At 35.5% G+C, this 22,260-nt stretch overlaps 1 protein-coding gene across 1 annotated transcript in view; it reads left to right on the plus strand.

The window, feature by feature from the left end:
* LOC150110033 (uncharacterized) overlaps positions 1-22,260 on the plus strand; it is a 181,307-nt gene that overhangs the window by 153,316 nt on the left and 5,731 nt on the right. Inside the window, exon 8 of the mRNA XM_090397595.1 lies at positions 8,117-8,180. Coding sequence (XP_090253721.1) covers positions 8,117-8,180 — 64 coding nt within the window. The remainder of the gene's footprint in view (positions 1-8,116; positions 8,181-22,260) is intronic.

A 22,260-nucleotide genomic window follows, 5' to 3' on the forward strand; every position in this document is an offset into this window, starting at 1 on the left:
ATATTTTCAATGATTCTGCCTATTTTCATTGTCTTTGTTTTTTTATTGCTGACCTTCATACCATATCTATTACAACAGCTATTCAATTTAGTCAGAGAATCTTGCAGACTTGTAGCGGATTTATTTAGAAGTATAACATCATCCGCATAAAGCAAAGAGTTGACATTAACATCTCCAATTTTGATATCAGGTTTAATACCACTTTCCTTCATAATGTGATCCATATAGATAACGAATAACAGAGGGGATAATGTACATCCTTGTCTCACACCAGATTTAAGATTAAACCATCTTCCTGTACTTCCTTCAATTCTAACTGCTGACTTACAACTCAAATAAAGACTAAGTATTGCTTGATATAATGTCCCATTGACACCACATAACTGCAGCGTATTGAATAGCTTCTCTTTTGACACCTTGTCATATGCTTTTTCTAAATCAACAAAACTTAAATACAGATCTTTGTTATATTCCCATGCTTTCTCGACTATTTGTCGTAAAGTGAAGATCTGATCCTGACAGCCTCTGTTTGGCCTGAATCCAGCTTGTTCTTCACCAAGCTTTTCTTCCACAATTCTTCTCAACCATTTCTCAAGTATACTTGCATAGATCTTGCCAGGAACACTCAGTAGGGAAATACCTCTGTAATTCTCACATTCAGTTTTATTTCCCTTTTTATATATGGGTACTATGAGAGCTCTACTCCAATCATCAGGAATTCGTCCCTCTGTCCAGGCTTTCCGAAGTATGCAGTGCAGCCACTGTAAGACTCTTATACCACCATACTTCTGCATTTCTGGTCGTATATCATCTACTCCTGCTGCCTTTCCACATTTCAAGCCTTTGATGGCTTTTTCTACTTCAAGTATGGATATGTATTCCTGACTGCATGCCTGGTCATTGTTTTTTACCACTGTACTGTCATCACTGCTTGTTTCATTTAGCAGTTTTTCAAAGTAATTACTCCATACTTCAAGGATATCTTTTTCTCCCGTTTTCATGTCACCTTTATCATCTCGAACTCCTTTTACAGCACTCTTTCTTCCATTTCTAAGCTTCTTCAACAACCTCCAGAATATTTTGCCACCTTCTTGATATTTATTTTCTATATTCTTGCCAAAGTCTTCCCATGACTTTTGTTTAGCTAGTTTTACACAGTGTTTAGCATTCTTGCATTTGTCTCTGTATTTTCTAAGAGCACAAGCTGACTTATTTGACAGGAACTTTAGATATGCTTTCTATTTTTCCTTCACTGCCTCTTTAACTTCCTGTGTCCACCAGGGAGTTCTGATTTTTTTTATCCTTACAGACAACCTCACCACATGCCTCTCTGGCAGAATCAATCAATGTTTTCTTCAGAGTTTGCTACTGAATCTCCAAGGTTTGATTCCTGTTCTCAAACTCTTTCATTTTTTCTTCAATAATCTTTGTGTATTTTAGTCTATAGTTCACTTTGTAGAGCTGCTCAACTTCTATTCGCTTTAAAACTTTCTTACATGTTATTCTTTTCAATATGAAATTCAATTTTATCTTGCTCAAGACTAAATAGTGATCACTTCCAATTTCAAATCCTCTGTACACTCTGGTGTCCTGCACCAGGGAGAAAACATCACTATCAACAATAACATAGTCAATGAGACTTTTCTTATTCCTAGCCTCTTCTCTCCATGTGAATTTGTGCAAATTTTTATGTTGGAACATGGTGTTCCATGTCCTGAGCAGAAATCCAACAGATATTTGCCATTATTATTAGCTTTGCTCTTTTCTCCAAATTTTCCCAAAATATTTCTGTATGTCTCACAATCATTTTCTGCTCTGCTATTTAGATCCCCAACATGGACCAACTTTTCATTTTTCATTGTGTCAGTTGCTTTTTCTAAAGCCTCAAAAAATTCCTCCACTTCTACCTTAGTAGAACCGTCTGTGGCACAAATAAGTCTCATTGTCCAGTTCCCCATTCTCATATTTGCCCACATTACTCTACTTGAGACTGGCTGCCATTCAAGAAGATTAGCCTCGTATTTTGTGTTGAATACTATGGCTACTCCTTCTTTTCCTTGATTGTCATTGCCTGAATATAACATTTTGTATTTATTGCTCAGAAAGATCTCACCAGTTTTGGTCTTTTTTGTTTCAGTCACCCCTATTATGTCGATCTGGTACTTATCTAATTCCTCACCTAGCTCCATTTCTTTGCCATTCAGGCTTCTTACGTTGATAGTACCGATCTTTAACTCTGGTGATGTTGAGTTGGAGTTTGTTTTCAGATTTGTTCCAGTAGCTGACTTTTCACTGTTCGCCCTTGTTCCCTGGCGAAAACAACGGGGGCCTTGTTTAACCGGGCGACGCCCCAGCAGGCATGAAATTTTGTCATGTTGTACCATCATTTTTTATTTTGGTTTAACCAATAAGAATACAATTTGGTCGGCTAAATCCCAAATTGCCAGCCCATCCTCGTTCGTTCAGTATCCAAGTAGATACTCAACAGGGTTCACCACGAGAAGGTGAGGATTGGACATTAGGTCAGAAGCCCTGGTTGGTTCTCCACATTCCTTTAAAGGCTATGTGGAGGTCTCCTCTCAGTTATATAGCTTTGACCCTTAAGCACCCCTCTGCACTTTGGTTTTCAGTAATACAATCTTGGTTAGATTGAAGTCAGTGAAACTTTCCTTATGCTGCTTTGATAAGTTGATCTATTAGTTTCTTTAATTTTTAGCATTATTGTTGCTCAAATCTTTCAACAATTTCCATTATGCTATTTTAGTAAGACAATTTTCATATTCTTTATCTTTTAATACTTTCTAAGTGGGGTTCAGTATACAGTATATACCTTTGTTAATTTCATTATTATCATCAGTTTCCTGATATGTCCTCTAAGGGGTGTGTAGGCTACTATGACAACACTACATGATTAAGTTTACATTATTAACAATCTCCTATCAACACATTTCCTTCAAATTAATCTGTTACTTGTCAGCTATCCATTATTGCCATATCTAACATTTCATTCTTCTAAGAAGGCACTTCTGACTAAATCAATTCAAATAGACCTTAGCCTTCCTCTGAGTCTTTTTCCTGTAATCTCTGTAATCTTGGCATTAAACAGGTTCCTTAACTTTTCCTCTCTCACATTCTTGAAGTCTTGCTCACACATTCTTGAATGCAAGCAATGTCAAGTGCCTAATTTTTCTATGCACTCTCATGTTTGTGGTCTCTGATCTTTGATCTAGTGCTTTATTTCTTACCCAACTCTCAGATCACTTTTCATTGCTCACTCTGGTTCCCTGACAGTTGTGGGTCTTGTTTAAGTGGGTAATGCCCCAGCCAGCATGAAATCTCATGTTGCACCATCATATTTGTGGTTTAAGCCAATTAGTTTGGTTGGCTAAGTCTCAGTCAACCCATTGTCGTTTGTTCAATACCCAGTGAATACCTATTGACAAAGTGCATGTGAAAGTGAGGATTGGATATTAGATCAAAAGTCCCAGTCATTTCTCTGCATTTCTTAAAGGCGATGTGGAATTCTCTTCCCAATTATTTGGCTTTGATCCTTAACGACCCCTTCCTTAAATTTGTTTTTTTCTGAAATTTTTGTAAATCATGCAGTTCATTACTGAATTGCAGAAAAGTGTTTATCTGTTTTGGGTTAAAAAATAAGTAAATAAAAAAATTCAGGTTTTCATGAATATGAGTTTCTGCAGTGGTAGGAGAAAAATTTTCTCTAGGTTAACAAGGACTTGTGTTTTATATTGTATTTTTTTTTAATTATTTTATTTTATTTTATTTTTGTTACATAATGTGCTGTCATTTTCCTGTTCTTTGAAGGGAAAAAAAGAGAGAGAGAAAGCTGCAATATTTTGCACATCCTCTTTAAATACTAAGCAACAATGCAATTTTTAATTGCCATAATTCAAAATTCTGTGCTCTTTAGCATTCAGTTAACTAGTTAATTTCTATTTCAACTTCCTTTTAAGTGAAAAGGTGAAAGTTCTCCACTTCATAAAATAATGAATGAATAAATAAATAAAAACATATGCTGAAGTTGCTAAGATTCCATTCACATTCGTATAACTTTTATTGCAGGTATATTGTTATAATTGTTCTATTTTATTATTGCAGTTATTGTTGGTAAAATGTCTGTTTTTGAAATAAAATCTGGACTTGCTAAGGTAATGCTCTCTCACCTAAATTGTTCAGTCTAGTCTAGCATTGGAAAAAGAGACCTAAGTAAACAGAAGGATGAAAACTGATATACAATCATTAAGATGTTATATAAACTTTCTAATTTAATTCAATTTAAGCCTATGGATCTGATCATCCAGGAAAGGACTAAATATGTGCTTATCAAGGACCATAATGACCAATCCAATTTAGCAGTTGATCATTTAGCAAGTGGATAATTTTAACTGAGTCAATATTAACAGCTATGGTGATATCTATCGAGAGTTAGAGGAGAGAATTGGAAATGCTTATTGTAGATCTTTTGCAATCTGGTCTAACTATTTCCATGAATAGTTATGGTTTCAAAGGGGAATTATATAAAACTTATCATATTTGAAAGAAAATTACTGAGAACAATTTTTGGACCATCTTACAATCTCAATACCGGACTGTTTTTGTAGTTCCCACCTATGAAAGGTTATTAGTAAACTTGTATTACATTTGTACTGTACCGTGGGTGGGCTAAGAGCCCCCCACCCCCCATTTTTATCAATATTATATATTTGTAATTTTTTATTTATTTTTACGTAGTTCAGAAACCCTGTTCTAGAGACCAAACATGAAATATAAATTAAAGATACCAATAAATTATATACTTGGTTTAATCCTTTATCCAATTGTAAGCAAACACGTTTGCATCTGAACTATTTTCAGGACTGGAGCAACCTGTATAAAAAAGCTAATGACTTCACATCACTTGCCCTAGTATTTAGCTTCTTTATACGTGTTTCCCCAGTCCTGAAAATAGTTCAGGTGTAAACGTGTTTGATTACACTTGGATAAAGGATTAAACCAAGTATATAAATTCTTGGTATCTTTAATTTATAGTATAACCAAGTGGAAAAACTTCCAAAACCAAACATGAAACCTTTTCAAGCTACCTCAGGTCTCCAGTAAGCATGAATATGAGTATGGAGCAGCACAAGGTGTAAAGGAGGTTATAGAATGAAGGGGGGAGTTTTGCAGTTTATGTAAATAATGAGGAACAATGAAACCTTGGTCATATTTGGAGAGCAAATGACCAATTAAGTAAGCACTTACAAATAAAACTGACTAGAAAGATTCTGAACAACAGTGGATGGATGTAGTAATGAAAGCCCTAAGCTAGCTGGTTGAATACATTACATCAGATGTAGACTATGACAGAAACAAGACTGATGAACATCTATGAGCCTAAATGTCTATTAAAATGTTGAGGAGGAGGGGTGATCTTGTGTGTTGGTGGATGGTGTGACATTAGAACCAATTACCCTGTTTGTAAGTATTTTGAGGATGCCATACTGTTTGGATGAGTGGTGGTGGTGTGATTGCTTATATACCTTCCCCTATGTTTGGGTTTTCTATAAACAGAAGGATACTGTACAATTTGATCATCATCTGACTAGTGTGTGTGTCTGAGAAGAAGAGACAGTTGTTAGTTTCTTTTTTTGTGGTGAAGAATGTTTAAATTTACTAGAAATGTATCCATCTTGGGCATGAGCTCACATAGGCAAAACATTGGCTTATGTGTAGTCATGTTGAGTACTTGGTTTTCCAGAAATTCCATAGAGAAACTGGTTAGTGGGTGAAGAAAAACAGGTCCCTTAGCAGTCCCTAAATAACTTGAATAAATGGTGAATAACTACTAATATCAAAAATTGACACTTTTGAGTTTCTTCATTTTATTTATTTATTTATTTTAAATAAGGAAATTGAAAAGTGTAGAATTAAAATAAATATTTTATATATAGAAATTGATTTGTCATAATCGTGAACGAATTACAGAAGTGTGAAGAGAGTAAGAAGAATGACAGCAGTGACTTGAAAGACAAAATGCTTGATAATGTGATTGTTGAGTTTGATGTTTCAAGTGGCATGAGTATGAATGAAGTGGTGGAAAATGAAGAGAATGACCAGATGGTAATGGGGAAGACAATGCACTTATGTTCTCCATAGAGAACATAAGTGCAAAGAACATAAGTACAAACATGAGATTGTTTGGAGAAACACCTGGCAGATAGTATGACACAAAAGCAAAAGAAGGGAGAGATGAATGGAGAGAAAGCAGAATATGCAAGTATGGGAGTAAGGATTGGAATTTGGATAGTGATTCATTGATAAGAGGAGTGTGATGAAATTGTGTTATTCCTGGTGCCAAGATTAAGGATGTTAGTGATGCTATAAGTCTGTAGAGAATGAAGGTGAAAGATCAATGTTTGCCTGGTACAAATGATTTTGTAAGTGAGAAGATATGAAAGAGTTGCTGTAGCATGTCCAAAAGAAGAATAAGAAAATAAAAATTGAGTCTGTTGCCATGGTATGATAGAGGCAATCTGAGATGGAGAGCAGTGATTGCAAATGAGTCAGTCTGCAGAGGAATGGTGTGGAATTTATGCATGTGTGGAGTGAGTTTGATGGGAAGGTAGGATTTACTTAAGGTACATGCTTACATTTGAATAGATTTGGTGTAAGGACTCTTGAGAAAGTATTGTTTATTGAGAATTTGGAAGTATGGAGTTAGGAAAAATAGTGTTTAGGTGGGATGCAGGTGAGCAGCAGTCCAGGAATCCTAGAGGTTAGTAAGTGGGAGAGTGATCACATGATGCTGAATGTTGCATAATGCTAAATGTTGAGTCAAGAACCTCAGGTTCTTAACTCTAGCAGGCTTAGCAGCACTAGGTGTAAAGGAAGTTGTAGGATGAAGGGGGAGTGTTGTGATTTATGTAAATTAATGCCAGGAGTATTCAAAATAAGGTTGAGGAGTTTTTGGCATCCAGAGATGAGTGACAGATTGTGAAAAGTCTATGAAACACTTACTAGGAGAATAGATTGGTGGTCTGGAGCTTCAAAAACTAGCTGATTAGTCAAAAAAGAGGAGGCATGATAGACACATGTAAGTTATTAAAGAGGTTTTATAGGCTTCAGACTGAAGACTTTTTTGGTACTTGGCAAGAAGGGAGAGAATGAGCAGTCACCCATGAAAATGAGCATGGTTAACAACGGTATTAGAACTAGATTTTTTGCTTGGAGGGTGGTCAGTGAGCGAACTGGGTTGCCAGAGGTGGTTGTGAGGGCTTCATCAGTGAATGAGTTTAATGAAAGGTAAGATAGGTATTGAGTGAATAATGGATCTCCTACCATGAGCCTTCTGATTATTATTACCTATATAATAATTATAGTTATTGAATTAGGCTGGAAAAAATCACCCATTAAAAAATTCTTCAGTACCCTCGGTACAGGTGCTGGTGCTGTTTGTGGACCATTGATCTACAGCTTAGTAACAATAACACACACACACTGTTGTAAAGCATATACTCAATTTTAGGCCAGCATCAGTGGTTAAGCCAGTAAAACTGTATAATGTCAATTCATAGCACTTACGAAGAAAAATTACACTTAGTTCAATTTTCGGTTATGGCAAAACATGCTAATATAAGAGTTTAAGGATAACAGAAAACCAGACAAATTTTACTGTATCCTAGGCCAAATTTTAAAATCTCTAGATAAAAGCATTTTGATTTTTGATTGACAATTCGTTCACTGCAATACTTTATTCCAGCAAAGGTTGGTCGATTGGTAGAGCCTCTGCTACTAATGATTCACGCAAAAAGTTAAGCAAGTTTGAGCGCGGTTAGTAGTTAGAAGGGGTTCAATCATTTGATGCTGTTGGCACACTCTCCTCGACGAGTCTTTGGACTCCCTGGAGGTGTCAAATAATAATTCCTCTTAACTTGATGTCAGTACTGTTGTACTTAGTTTTTACAAGAATGTTTTTATTAAACCTAAAATTCATTACCGTAGTAAAAACTTAAGGTTTAATACTTCACTTTTTATTTCACAAGTTTTTATTTCTTTATGTGTAGTGTTAGTTAGATCTCCTATTTTCCTGTTAAGTTGTAATTTTTTATTGTTGTAGTCCTGGTGTTATAATTACTGAGGTGCATAAAAGAGCTGGCATGTCAGATGAAAGCTATGCAGAGGTAAGAAATTCTTTTTATCTGTTATAGGAATTTATTCAGACTCCTATAATGGATATAGTTACTGCATCAGAATTTTTTTACTTAAGTACTGTGTATTATTAGTAACTGAAGCATTGCTTAAATTTTATAATTTGCTTACCAGCTAATCAAACTTTTTTTTAATACAAGATGGTGATACTTATATATTTAACTCGCAATAAAAAAGTGGTTGATGAGTGGAATACATATTATTATTAACACCAGACCTCCATGAAGTCAAAAGCTCGCCATGAGAAGTACCCACTGTTATACACAAAAGACCATCAAACCGTACTTTCAACTCATTCAATATAATTCACATTCACTACAATGTCAGGCAATGTATTCCACTCATCAACCACTCTATGCAAAGAACCTGATCCTTATGACCTTGTTCACACCCTCCTTATACAGCTTCCAGGGATGTCCCATTGTTCTACCCCTTTCTTCCATTCTGTGAAAAATTTCTTCTACATTAACACAGTAACAACCCTTTACCAGCTTTAATGTTCGTCATATCCTCCCTTCCTTCTGTTCACAAAGCTTTACAAACTTCATATCCCAAAGACCAGTTACCATCTTAATCAGTCTTCTCTGGACCCTTTCTAAATATATCTTCATCACCATGAAACAAGAGAACCTAATCTGATCATCATCATCAAATTCCTGCCATGTACCCTCAAGGTGGGGGGAGTATACAGGATATGATAGTACTACATGAAAAATTTACATCATTACTAACTTCCTATCTACAATTTTCCTCCAAATCAGTCTGTTACTTGATAAGACTCCAACATTATCAGATCTTATATTTCTATTCTCTAAGGCACTTTGTACTGTATCAATCCACCTATATCTTGGTCTTCCTCTGAGTCGTTTTCCTGCCCACCTGGCAGATAACACTTGTTTTGCTAATCTTTCCTCGCCCATTCTGTTTAAGTGACCATACCACCTGAGATTAGCTCTGTTAACGCATTCCTGGATGCCAACAATGTCAAGTTCTTTCCTAATATCCTCGTTTTTAATATGATATTGCCATTGATATACCATCTGTTCATGCCTCTAATCTTTCTCAGGACTCTCATATCTGCAGTCTCTAGTCTTTGTTCAAGTGTTTTACTTCTGACCCAGCTCTCAGATCCATAAGTTAAACCTGGCTTGAACACTGTCTTGTATACAGCTTATTTAGTGTTCCGACTAATTTCTCGCTTATTCCATGTGAATTTGTTCAATTGACTTCCTACCATACCAGTTTTGTTGATTCTGTTGTATATTTCCATATTAATTTACCTACTTCACTAAAAATCGTACCTAAGTAGCTGAAAGGTTTTACTTGTTCCACAGGTTCCCCTGTTCACAACACAATTGACATTTTCAACAATTCTACCTATTTTCATTGTCTTTGTCTTTTTATTGCTGACCTTCATACCATATCTATTACAACAGTTATTCAATTTAGTCAGAGAATCTTGCAGACTTGTAGCGGATTTATTTAGAACTATTCGTCTGCATAAAGCAAAGAGCTGACATTAACATCGCCAATTTTGATATCAGGTTTAATACCACTTTCCTTCATAATATGATCCATATAGATAATGAATAAAAGAAGGGATAATGTACATCCGTGTCTCACACCAGATTTAACATTAAACCATCTTCCTCTACTTCTTTCAATTCTAACTGCTGATTTACAACTCAAATAAAGACTAAGTATTGCCTGATATAATGCCAAATTGACACCATATAACTATACCGTATTGAATAGCTTCTGTCTTGGCACCTTGTCATATGCCTTTTCCAGATCGACAAAACTTAAATAGTGATCTTTGTTATATTCCCATGATTTCGAATATTTGTCGTAATGTAAAGATCTAATCTTGACAGCCTCTATTTGGCCTGAATCCAGTTTGTTCTTCACCAAGCTTTTCTTCTACAATTCTTCTCAACTGTTTCTCAAGTATACTAGCATAAATCTTACCAGGAACACTCAGAAGGGAAATACCTCTGTAATTCTCACATTCAGTTTTATTTCCCTTTTTAAATATGGGTACTATGCGAGCTCTACTCCAATCATTGGGAATTCGTTCGTCCCTCTATCCACACCTTCTGAACTATGCAGTGCAGCCGCTGTAAGACACTTATACCACCATACTTCAGCATTTCTAGTCGAACATCATCTACTCCTGCTGCCTTTCCACATTTCAAGCCTTTGATGGCTTTTTCTACTTCAAGTATGGAAATGTATTCCTGTATGCCTGTTGAGTGTTTTTTTACCACTGTGCTATCACTACTTGTTTCATTTAGCACTTTTTCGAAGTAATTACTCCGTACTTCAAGGATATCTTTTTCTTCTGTTTTCATGTCACCTTTATCATCTCTAACTCCTTTTACAGCACTCTTTCCTCCATTTCTAAGCTTCTTCAACAACCACCAGAATATCTTACCACCTTCATGATATTTATTTTCTATGTTCTTGCCGAAGTCCTCCCATGACTTTTGTTTAGCTAGTTTTACACAGTGTTGCACTTTCTTATATTTGTCTTTGTATTCTCTAAGAGCAAAAGCTGACTTATTTGCCAGGAACTTCTGATTTGCTTTCTTCTTTTCCTTCATTGCCTCTTTAACTTCCTGTGTCCACCATGGAGTTCTGATTTTTCTATCCTTGCAGACAACCTCACAACTTGCCTCTCTGGCTGAATCAATCAGGGTTTTCTTCAAGGCTTGCCACGGAATCTCCAGGATTTGGTTCCTGTTCTCAAACTCTTTCATTTTTTCTTCAATAATCTTTGTGTATTTTAGTCTACAGTTCACATCTGAGAGCTGCTCAACTTTTATTCACTATAAAACTTTCTTACATGCTATTCTTTTCAATATGAAATTCAATTTTATCTACTCAAGACTAAATAGTGATCACTTCCAATTTCAAATCCTCTGTACACTCTGGTGTCCCGCACCAGGAAGAAAACATCACTATCAACAATAACATAATCAATGAGACTTTTCTTATTCCTAGCCTCTTCTCTCCATGTGAATTTGTGCACATTTTTATGTTGGAACATGGTGTTAGTAATAACCAGTTCATGTCCTGAGCAGAAATCCAACAGGTATTTGCCATTATTATTATTAGCTTTGCTCTTTTCTCCAAATTTTTCCAAAATATTTTTCTATGTCTCACAATCACTTCCTACTCTACTATTTAGATCCCCAACAAGGACCAACTTCTCCTTTTTCATTATGTCAGTAGCTTTTTCTTGAGCCTCAAAAAATTCTTCCACTTCTACCTTAGTAGAGACCATAGGCACAAATAAGTCTCATTGTCCAGTTTCCCATTCTGATATTTGCCCACATCACTCTACTTGAGACTGCCTGCCATTCAAGAAGATTAGCCTCGTATTTTGTGTTGAATACTATGGCTACTTCTTCTTTTCCTTGATTGTCATTGCCTGAATATAACATTTTGTATTTATTGCTCAGAAAGGTCTCACCTGTTTTTGTCTTTTTTGTTTCAGTCATCCTTATTATATCGATCTGGTACTTATCTAATTCCTCAGCTAGCTATGCAGGCTTCTTATGTTGATAGTACTGATCTTTAACTCTGATGATGTTGAGTTGGAGTGTGTTGTAGGGTTTGTTCCAGTAGCTGACTTTTCCTTGTTCGCCCTGGTTCCCTGGCAAAAAACAATGGGGGTAGGGGACGTTGTTTAACTGGGCGACGCACCAGCCAGCATGAACTTCTGTCATGTTGTACCAACATTTTGTATTTTGGTTTGAGCCAATAAGAATACAATTTGGTCAGCTTAATCCCAAATTGCCAGCCCATCCTCTTTCGTTCAGTATCCAGGTAGATACCCAACAGGGTGCACCACGAGAAGGTGAGGATTGGGCAGTAGGTCAGAAGCCCTGGTCGGTTCTCCATATTCCTTTAAAGTCTATATGGAGGTCTCCTCTCAGTTATACAGCTTTGACCCTTAAGCACCCCAAATCTGTGCACAATAATTCACATGAAACTTGATCAAGGTCTTATACAATGGAACCAGGACCTCTTTATTCTGCAAGTTAAGGTCCTCTGCATGATTGCCATAATCTGATGTGATGACTTCACAACTTGTGCAGTGTGACCTGAACTTCAGATCCTTGTCTTCCACCACCACCACTCCAAGATTTATTGTCTCCTCAACTTTCTCCAGAATTTCCCCACCAAGGATATACTTGGTGCCTATCAGAACCAGATTTCAGAACTTTATTTTGCCATATTGAACTGATAGTTCCATACTGTTTCCCACTTAGTCTATTCAACTATTGTATGTAAAGTGCTTTACAGGAAGACTGGTTTCCTTTGCAAGAAAATGTATTTTTGTATTAGTTTTTTACACCGATTTCAAGTATGCTTTTAAACTTTTTCTATCACATACCATTTCGGAGAAAAACAGTAGGTCCTATATGAGCTATTGTTGCCTGTTACGATGCTATCACATGCTGCTGTTATTGCATCACCCATGCTTAGTTAACAAGTGGTGATGCAGTATGTATAAAACTATTGCTTAAGATGAGTCAACACATTACATCGTTCCACATTAGCATTCCATTTGGTGTGTAAGCTTGTGTTGTATTCTCTGCGTGACAGAAAAATTGTGTGTCTCAGTTCTCCTCATTTGTTTTGCTGTATGGGAAGTTCACCTGGAAGAAGCAGCAGCAGAGACCATTTACAAAGTTAATGTTCTATTAATGTGTTGTTAAACAATTAAAATCTACGAACGTTATTTTGGTTGTAAGTAGGTAATCGAGATAAAAGCTGAGCTCCGCGCGCGCGCGTGTGTGTTGTGTTGTGAAAGTTGTCGTGAGTTTGGTTGAAAGGAAGCAGATTCTGCATGCCAGTTGCTGTTCGAATGATTTGGAGAGAACCAATCATTTTACTGACTTATTTCTTCCCTACAAAAGTTTCAGTATTTTCATAAAAAAATAAGAAAACATGTTGTGCATCCAAATGTTGCTTTGGCTTTGTGATCAGTACCTCATTATGTTGATTTGCCAATACCAAAACACCTAATACCTGTAGATATTGAGAGTAATGATGGTGAACAAACAGAGGAAATATCTGGCACAGAACATGATTTCAAAGTCAAAAATGATGATCCACACTTAATCACCAAAAGAGGAATTGAATGATCTTGTAAAAGATCTCACTCTTACAAAGGATCACGTAGACATCTTAGCATCACAGCTGCAAGGTTGGAATCTCCTAGCTGCAGGTAAGGTCATGCATTTCAGACACCAACAAAGAGAGTACATCGGTTATTTCAGTGGAAGTGATACCCTAACATTTTGTGCTAACATAAATGGGCTAACGGAGTCCTATGGCATTGAACACAAGCACACCATGTGCATGGATACTTTTTATTGATTTGTCAGAATCCAGTCTGAAAGCTGTTTTAAACAACAAAAGAAGTGAAAATTTGTCACTTTTAATGATAATTATCATTAAAAGTGATAAAGAGGGAAGTGTTGTCTTTCTTCTAGGACAGGGGTCGGCAACTTGCGACTCTTTTCATTATTAAACAATCTATTTTTGAATAATGCAAAATGAATGTTATTTATTAAATTAGAAACTAAAAACCCTAAATATAGCATTTGCAATAAATGAAGGACATTTTACAATTAATCAATGGACATTTTACATTTGATCAAGGACATTTTACATTAAGTCAAGGATATTTTACTATTGAAAATAGTACATGCTTTGCTAAAAAATTTAATACATTCATGTCTGAACATGCCCATTGTCTTCGCATATAGTGCAGGTGTGGTCTGCAAATCTGCTGACTTTGTTAAAATAAGTAAAGGTTTTGTAGTGGACATTGCAGTGCTTTCATTTAATATTGCAACATTAAATTAAATATTAACAAAATAAAAATATTTTTACAGTATTTAAAATGTCAGCAAAGAAGAGAAAGATTTGGAAAGATTTTATCCATTTGGAAAAATTTTCCAAATGGATAAAAGCATCAAGAAATACAACTATTGCTAGTTTTGTGGCTGCTCAAGAAGTTGTTAAATGAGAAAAACCTTTTACGGATGGCGAATATGTGAAAGAATGTATTATTAAAATGTCCGAATTTCTCTTCTGCCATTTTAATAACAAAGCGGAAATAATTACAAAAATAAAAGACACCATTATCTGCTAAGATTGTAAGGGACAGAACTATACGAGTGGCAGAAGATATAACAAATCAGCAGGTTACAGATCTAAATTCAACACCAGGATTTTCTGTTGCCTGTGACGAATAATGCAATGTGGATGCATTACACAGATTGTACTTATTTGTAGATACATAAACTCTCAAGGACCTCAGGAAGAATTACTCAGTATACTGCCATTTACAGGAGAAACTTGTGGAGAAGACATTAAATCTGCTCTTACCACTTGCTTGAAAAGTAAGGGTATTAATATTAACAAAATAATATCTATTGCAACTGATTGCGCCAAGCATGAAAGGTATACAAAAAGGTTTTGTTTCTTTATTTAAAAAACAAATTTTGCATGATGTGTTTCCTTTCACTGCATAATACATCAAGAGATACTTTGTGCACATACTTTTCCAAAAGAGAGAACAGTAGTGATGGATTTGGTTGTAGAAGCTTTTAACAAAATAATGGTAAGACCATTACACCATCAGCAATTTTATGAACTTATTAAAGAAATCAATTGCGAATATTCCGATCTTCTTTTGCATAACAGAATAAGATGGCTTTCCAGAGGTGCGGTGTTGATGCGATTTGCCACCTGCCTTAGAGAGGTTAAGTTTTTTCTAAGACAAAAAGACCTTGAATATGCCCAGTTAGATGATACTCATTGGTTACAAAAATTCTACTTTATGGTGGATATGACTTCCCATTTAAACGCGCTAAATAAGAAACTACAGGGAAAAGGAAATACTGCAGTTCTGCTTTTAGAAGAAGTGATTTCGTTGGAACAAAAATTATATTTGTTTGTGACAGACTTAGAGAAAGGCACATTGTTACATTTTCCTACGTTGAAGAAATATCAACAAGAACAAGCTGATAATAATTCCATAAATTTAACCTTTTTCAAAGAAGTTGTGGTAAATATTGCGATCTGAATTTAATGGAATATTTGAGAAGTTTAGAAAGAACAAGGCAACTGTCATTTTTATTGCGATCACTTGAAATTAATCCTGCTGAATTAAATTTTTCACCTTTAGCTGGAATTGATGAGGCGGCATTTCAATGTTAGAGGACCAAGGATTTGAGAGGACCAGTGAAAACCAAGGATTTGTGGAATTCAAAATTTAGAAATCTTGAAGCTGACCTGGAGGAGTTGGAAAGACAAAAATCTACCCTTGCAATACTACACTTTTAGAAGATTTTAAAAAGCAAGATCAGATTGTATTTGACATGTGGAATTGTTTACCGGACACTTACATTCAGTTAAAAACATACACATTTGGACTTCTATCAATTTTCAGATCGACATATTTCTGTGAGCAAATATTTTCTAATATGAATTTTATTAAAAAGTAAGTTGAGAAACCAGCTAAATAACGTGAGTCTCGTCATGTTTGAAAATGAAAATTACAGCGCATTCACCGCATATTGAGAAACTGCCCCAAGAAGTTCAACAGCAAAAGTCGCCTTAAGAAGATATTTTAAATTAAAAAAAATTAAAGAAATAGATATGTTATTGGATTTTATACATATGTTCTTGTAAGGAGGAGGAAATCTTTGTTTTATTATTTAATATTTAAAAATATATAATTTCGTGTGATGTGCCACCCCTGTGTTTTACAAATATGATAACGTGTTCTTGTAAAAAAAAAAAAAAAAAAAAAAAAAAAAACTGAATAAATAATTTAATTATAATATTTTAATGTAGTTTCTAAATTTAAAGCAGTGATGAGCAGTTAAATAGTAAATCAAATACTTGGTTTTATCCGCATAAAGAATATTTTCTTTTTCTTTGATAAGAAAGTATTAATTTATTTTCCATTATTTAGGTATATATATTTTAATTTTTTAACCTGCACAAATAAATCCATATGTAAAAATCAGCATTCATAAAATAGATTTTTAATTAAAATATACTAATACAAAACGAACACCGTGGACCGCACGAAAAATCTGAGAGGGCAGCACGTCCGCAGACGATTGGTTGCTCATTATTGCGTGCAGCTCCCTAAATTTTTTTTAACAGATATAATTTTAAAAATGACTCTTCACTCCAAAAAGGTTGCCAACCGCTGTTCTAGGAGATAAGACAGGACTGCATATGGTAGCATTAAAATTACTAAATTATCTTACCTCACTTGATAATAGCCAGAATATTGATGTTTAAATAAAAAGCATCAGCCATAGAAGATCATTAAGCTTAAATTATCTGGGTACTACTCAGTGACAGTTCGTGGCTTGAAATCTTGGGGGTGCTGCAACTTTAAAAATATACATACACACTGTAAGTACAGCATATACTTGTTTGGATAAAATATCAAAATTATGGTAAAAATTTTAAAAAAAATTAAACATGAAAAAATATTGTTTATTATTGATAAAATTATATAGTTTGGTATAATTCGAAATTACTTAAAAATAAAATATATTCTTGTTTTGTTTCATGAAAAAATATTGTTTATTATAGATAAAATTATATAGTTTAGTATAATTAAAAAATAAAATCCATCCTTTAATTGTAATGTCCAAATATTTAAAGAGACTGAGTAAACACAATAAGCACTACGAACGCTGTACTACTAGCGCAAACTGCATATAAACAACAGTGGAACTGTATGACAGACAGTGCTGCATTACGCTAATAGCTCGCATCTCACTATGACGTGCATATTCTTGCTCGCATAGCAAGAATATGTACAAGATGGATTTTTATTATTGTTTATACAAAATAAGAGAATTGTATAGAACTGCTGATGATAAAATTAAATATCACATGTCATCTCATCTTCCTTTTCCCCTCTTTTTACCTTGCAGTGTTGAGGGTTTATTAATCATTGGACCTCAAACCAGGATAAGGTTCACAGGATAATGTGGTCAGCCCTATACCCTGGTGTATCCTATGTCCATAGTGTTGAGTTCTCAAGACCAGTTTGTCTGCTTTGTGGGATGAAAAACCCCAGGATAAACTGGGGGAAAAACCCTACTGTCCATGCCCAAGACTGGCTAACTTGGCTATGGCTGAGGGAGATCCTTCAGCTCCTCACGTCACCGACGGGAATCGAACCTAGAACACTCCTTCCCCAGGCATATGGTTACTAGCACAGCCACTAAGCTAACCTCGCAGACATTAAATATCACAGGCATATATAAATAAATTAATAAATATATTTATATATCAAAAAAATTGGGGGTTGCTGCAGTTCCGCAGTGCCTATGCATGAGCCACCTCTGGTACTACTGAGTTCTGTGAACAAATGATAGTGGAATGAACTGTACTGCCATTAACAAAGCTGTGAATGTTAGTGAAGAGCTCATTGATATATAGGAAGAAGATTGTAAGTAAAAGTGCAGATCTTTGGATACTTTGTCATTAATTGAAAAATCTGATGAGAGAGAGAGAAAAATCCATCGTGACATGTAGTGAATTACCAAAAAGAAAGCTGGTGATCTGCTCAAAGGGTATGAGGAAGATTGGTATGGTAGCTTGGTAAGAAGCCCATAATTCCAAGCTTTTTCCATAGCATGTGTCCAAAGGTGGGTAAGATAAATTAGGAAATCTGCATTTGAATGTTTTGAAAGTTTATTTTTCACTTGGTCAGACTATAATAACTTTAGTTTAATCCTTTATCCAAGTGTGTGCAAACAAAGTTTGCACCTAAAAGTATCTTCAGGACTGGGGTAAAGTGGTACAACACCTGGCAACTCCTTGCAAAGGTGGAGCAAGCTACCAACACTTCTATCTCAGTATCTCCCATAATGCAAAACACAACTCCTTGTGGATATGTATAATGTTATGCATTAAGGGAGGGGCCACTACCCAGACTAGTTTCGACCTTTATTGAGGTCTCTTCAGTGGGAGCCAGACCCAAGTGGAGATACCAGGCAGAAGCATTAGTAGGGTCATCTCCTCCTATAGGAGCTGCCAAACGGTGTGCCACCTTTTTATTCAATTACTCTGGATTTAGAGAAAGATGCTGAAAGTTTATTTTTCACTTGGTTAGACTATAATAAATTTAGTTTAATCCTTTATCGAAGTGTGTGCAAACAAAGTTTGCACCTGAAAGTATATAAAGTTGGTAGCTTGCTCCACCTTTGCAAGGAGTTGCCCGGTGTTGTACCACTTTACCCCAGTCCTGATGATACTTTCAGGCGCAAACACACTTGGATAAAGGATTAAACTAAATTTATTATAGTCTGAACAAGTGAAAAATAAACTTTCAACATCTTTCTCTAAATCCAGAGTAATTGAATAAAAAGGTAGCACACCGTTTGGCAGCTCCTATAGGAGGAGATGACCCTGCTAATGCTTCTGCCTGCATTTGAATGGGAGTGGCAGAATCCATATTGAGGATCACTGATTAATTGCTAAGTCTCCAGCTGCAACTATTGAGGTAGTTGGCTGTTAATATTCTTTATTTTTGAAGGCATCAAAATGAGGGCAATAGAAGATTGACTTTTATCTCAATTTTTAGGAACACATGCTGAAATAAAAGTCTGCTTTCGTGCTCTATGCCAGTGAGTGTGATAACTTGTAAAGGGTGATACAGGATGAGCATTAGGTCTGGCATAACTTTTAGCATAAATGGAAAGATACCATTGGATTAGGTAACTTATTAGTATCAATGTTATTAAGTATTTTTCTGATATCCTTCTGGTGAATGGTCAAAGGAACCATACTGTGGGTAGATCTTGGAATAGTGGTAGAAAGTTTGCCATGGTCATCTAAACAAGTATTGGTGAAAAAGACGTAAACAAAGAGGGTGCTTTATTTTTAGATGTTACCTGTGTACAATCAGGATGAGAGAGATAGAAATGTGAAAGGAGAGAAGTTATGCCTAATAGATTGTGCAAGGAAATAAAAGGCTTGAGATTGACTGTCACCTCTGTTTGCCATTTGAGCAGGCAACAAGCTTTTGATCCTTACAAAGTCTGCTTTCAGTTTGTTTATGTTTTTGGAGAGGGGGGGGGGTGTATGCTGAGTGAAGAGCTGTTAATTTTTTTAATTTGACCTATTGACTTTTTGTCTTCAACTACATTCACACATTTTTTAGAGCACCAGAGCTTGGATAAGGATTGAGAGGTTATGGGAGGGTGGTTGACTGAATGTAGAATAAAGACATTCATCCTTGCAGTAATGTAATTTTTTATAAGACCAGGTAATGTTTGGATCAAGATAGCAGAAACAATAATGAGACCTGAAAAGAGACAGAAATCTGGAAGGTAATCTCACTAGACATCATTGTAATGCCATAGGATACAAGGCTGAGATTGGGTGGCAGCAGGATGATCTGTTGAAAAAGAAAGGTGGACAATGTTGGAGTGCCAAAAGGAAGAGCTAACATCAGCTGTGTATTTAGAGGAAGAGCTGGTTAAGAAAAAGTCCATGGTATTTCTGGTCGAATATCATCTACTCCTGCTGCCTTTCCACATTTCAATCCTTTAAAGGCTTTTTCTATTTCCAGTATGGATATGTATTCCTCACTGTATGCCTATTGAGTGTTTTTTACCACCGTGCTATCACTGCTTGTTTCATTTAGCAATTTTTCAACGTAATTACTCCATACTTCAATGATATCTTTTTCTCCTGTTTTCATGTCACCTTTATCATCTCTAACTCCTCTTACAGCACTCTTTCTTCCATTTCTAAGCTTCTTCAACAACCTCCAGAATATCTTACTACCTTCTTGACATTTATTTTCTATGTTCTTGACAAAGTCCTCCCATGACTTTTGTTTAGCTAGTTTTACACAGTGTTGCACTTTCTTACATTTGTCTCTGTATTCTCCAAGAGCAAAAGCCGACTTATTTGCCAGGAACTTTTGATATGCTTTCTTCTTTTCCTTCACTTCCTCTTTAACTTCCTGTGTCCACCAATGAGTTCTGATTTTTCTATTCTTGCAGACAACCTCACAACTTGCCTCTCTGGCTGAATCAATCAGGGTTTTCTTCAATCCTTGCCACTGAATCTCCAAGGTTTGGTTCCTGTTCTCAGACTTTTTCATTTCTTCTTCAATAATCTTTGTGTATTTTAGTCTACAGTTCACATCTGAGAGCTGTTCAACTTTTATTCGCTATAAAACTTTCTTACATGTTATTCTTTTCAATATGAAATTCAATTTTATCCTGCTCAAGAGTAAATAGCGATTGCATCCAATTTCAAATCCTCTGTACACTCTGGTGGCCTGCAGCAGGGAGAAGCATCAATATCAACAATAACATAGTCAATAAGACTTTTCTTTTTCCTTGCCTCTTCTCTCCATGTGAATTTGTGCACATTTTTATGTTGGAACATGGTGTTACATAACCATTTCATGTCCTGAGCAAAGCCAATAATAAATGCCATTATTATTGGCTTTGCTCTTTTCTCCAAATTTTCCTAAAATATTTTTGTGTGTCTGACAATCATTTCCTACTCTGCTATTTAGATCCCCAACAAGGACCAACTTTTCCTTTTTCATTGTGTTAGTTGCTTTTTCTAAAGCATCAAAAAAATTCCTCCACTTCTACCTTAATACAGCCTTCTGTGGGACCATAGGTACAAATAAGTCTCATTGTCCAGTTCTCCTTTTTAAACGGTGTTTCCTCAAGCGAAACACTGTGTAAAACTAACTAAACAAAAGTCATGGGAGGACTTTGGAAAGAACATAGAAAATAAATATCATGAAGGTGGCAAAATATTCTGGAAGTTGTTAGAGAAGCTTAGAAATGGAGGAAAGAGTGCTGTAAAAGGAGTTAGAGATGATAAAGGCGATATGAAAACAGTAGAAAAAATATCCTTGAAGTATGGAGTAATTACTTCGAGAAATTGCTAAATGAAACAAGCAATGATAGCAGTGGTAAAAAACTCAATAGGCATACAGTCACGAATACATATCCTTACTTGAAGTAGAAAAAGCCATCAAAGGCCTAAAATGTGAAAAGGCAGCAGGAGTAGATGATATTCGACCAGAAATGCTGAAGTATGGTGGTATAAAAGTCTTGCAGTGGCTGCACTGCATAGTTCAGAAGACCTGGACAGAGGGACGAATTTGTGATGATTTGATCAGAGCTCTAATAGTACCCATATATAAGAAGAGAAGTAAAACTGAATGTGAGAATTACAGAGGTATATCCCTACTGAGTGTTCCAGGCAAGATTTATGCCAGTATGCTTGAGAAACGGTTGAGAAGAATTGTGGAAGAAACGTTTGGTGGGGAACAAGCTGGATTCAGGCCAAATAGAGGCTGTCAGGATCAGATCTTCACTTTACAACAAATAGTCAAGAAAGTATGGGAATATAACAAAGATCTGTATTTAAATTTTGTCGATCCGGAAAAGGCTTATGACAGTTTGCCAAGAGAGAAGCTACAGTTATATAATCAGTGTTGCATTATATCAAACAATACTTAGTCTTTATTTGAGTTGCAAGTCAGCAGTTAGAATTAAAGGAAGTATAGGAAGATGGTTTAATGTTAAATCTGGTGTGAGACAAGGATGTACATTATCCCCTTTGTTATTCATTATCTAGATGGATCACATTTTGAAGGAAAGTGGTATTAAACATGTCATAATTCGAGATGTTAATGTCAGCTCTCTTTGCTTTGTATGCACAATGTTATACTTCTAAATAAATCTGCTACAAGTTTCCAAGATTGCCTGACTAAATTGAATAACTGTTGTAATAGCTATGGTATGAAGGTCAGCAATAAAAAGACAAAACATTGAAAATAGGTAGAATCTTTGAAAATGTCAACTGTGTTTTGAGCACAGAACCTGTGGAACAAGTAAAACATTTCAGCTACTTAGGCTGATTTTTAGTGAAGATGGTAAATTAAATGTGGAAATAGACAACATAATCAATAAAACTGGTATGGTAGGAAGTCAATTGAATAAATTCATG

Source organism: Typopeltis vanoorti, chromosome 1 (assembly GCF_054136105.1).
Source record: "Typopeltis vanoorti isolate ZY-2024b chromosome 1, IOZ_Tvanoo_1.0, whole genome shotgun sequence".
Classification (NCBI taxonomy): Eukaryota; Metazoa; Arthropoda; class Arachnida; order Uropygi; family Thelyphonidae; genus Typopeltis; species Typopeltis vanoorti.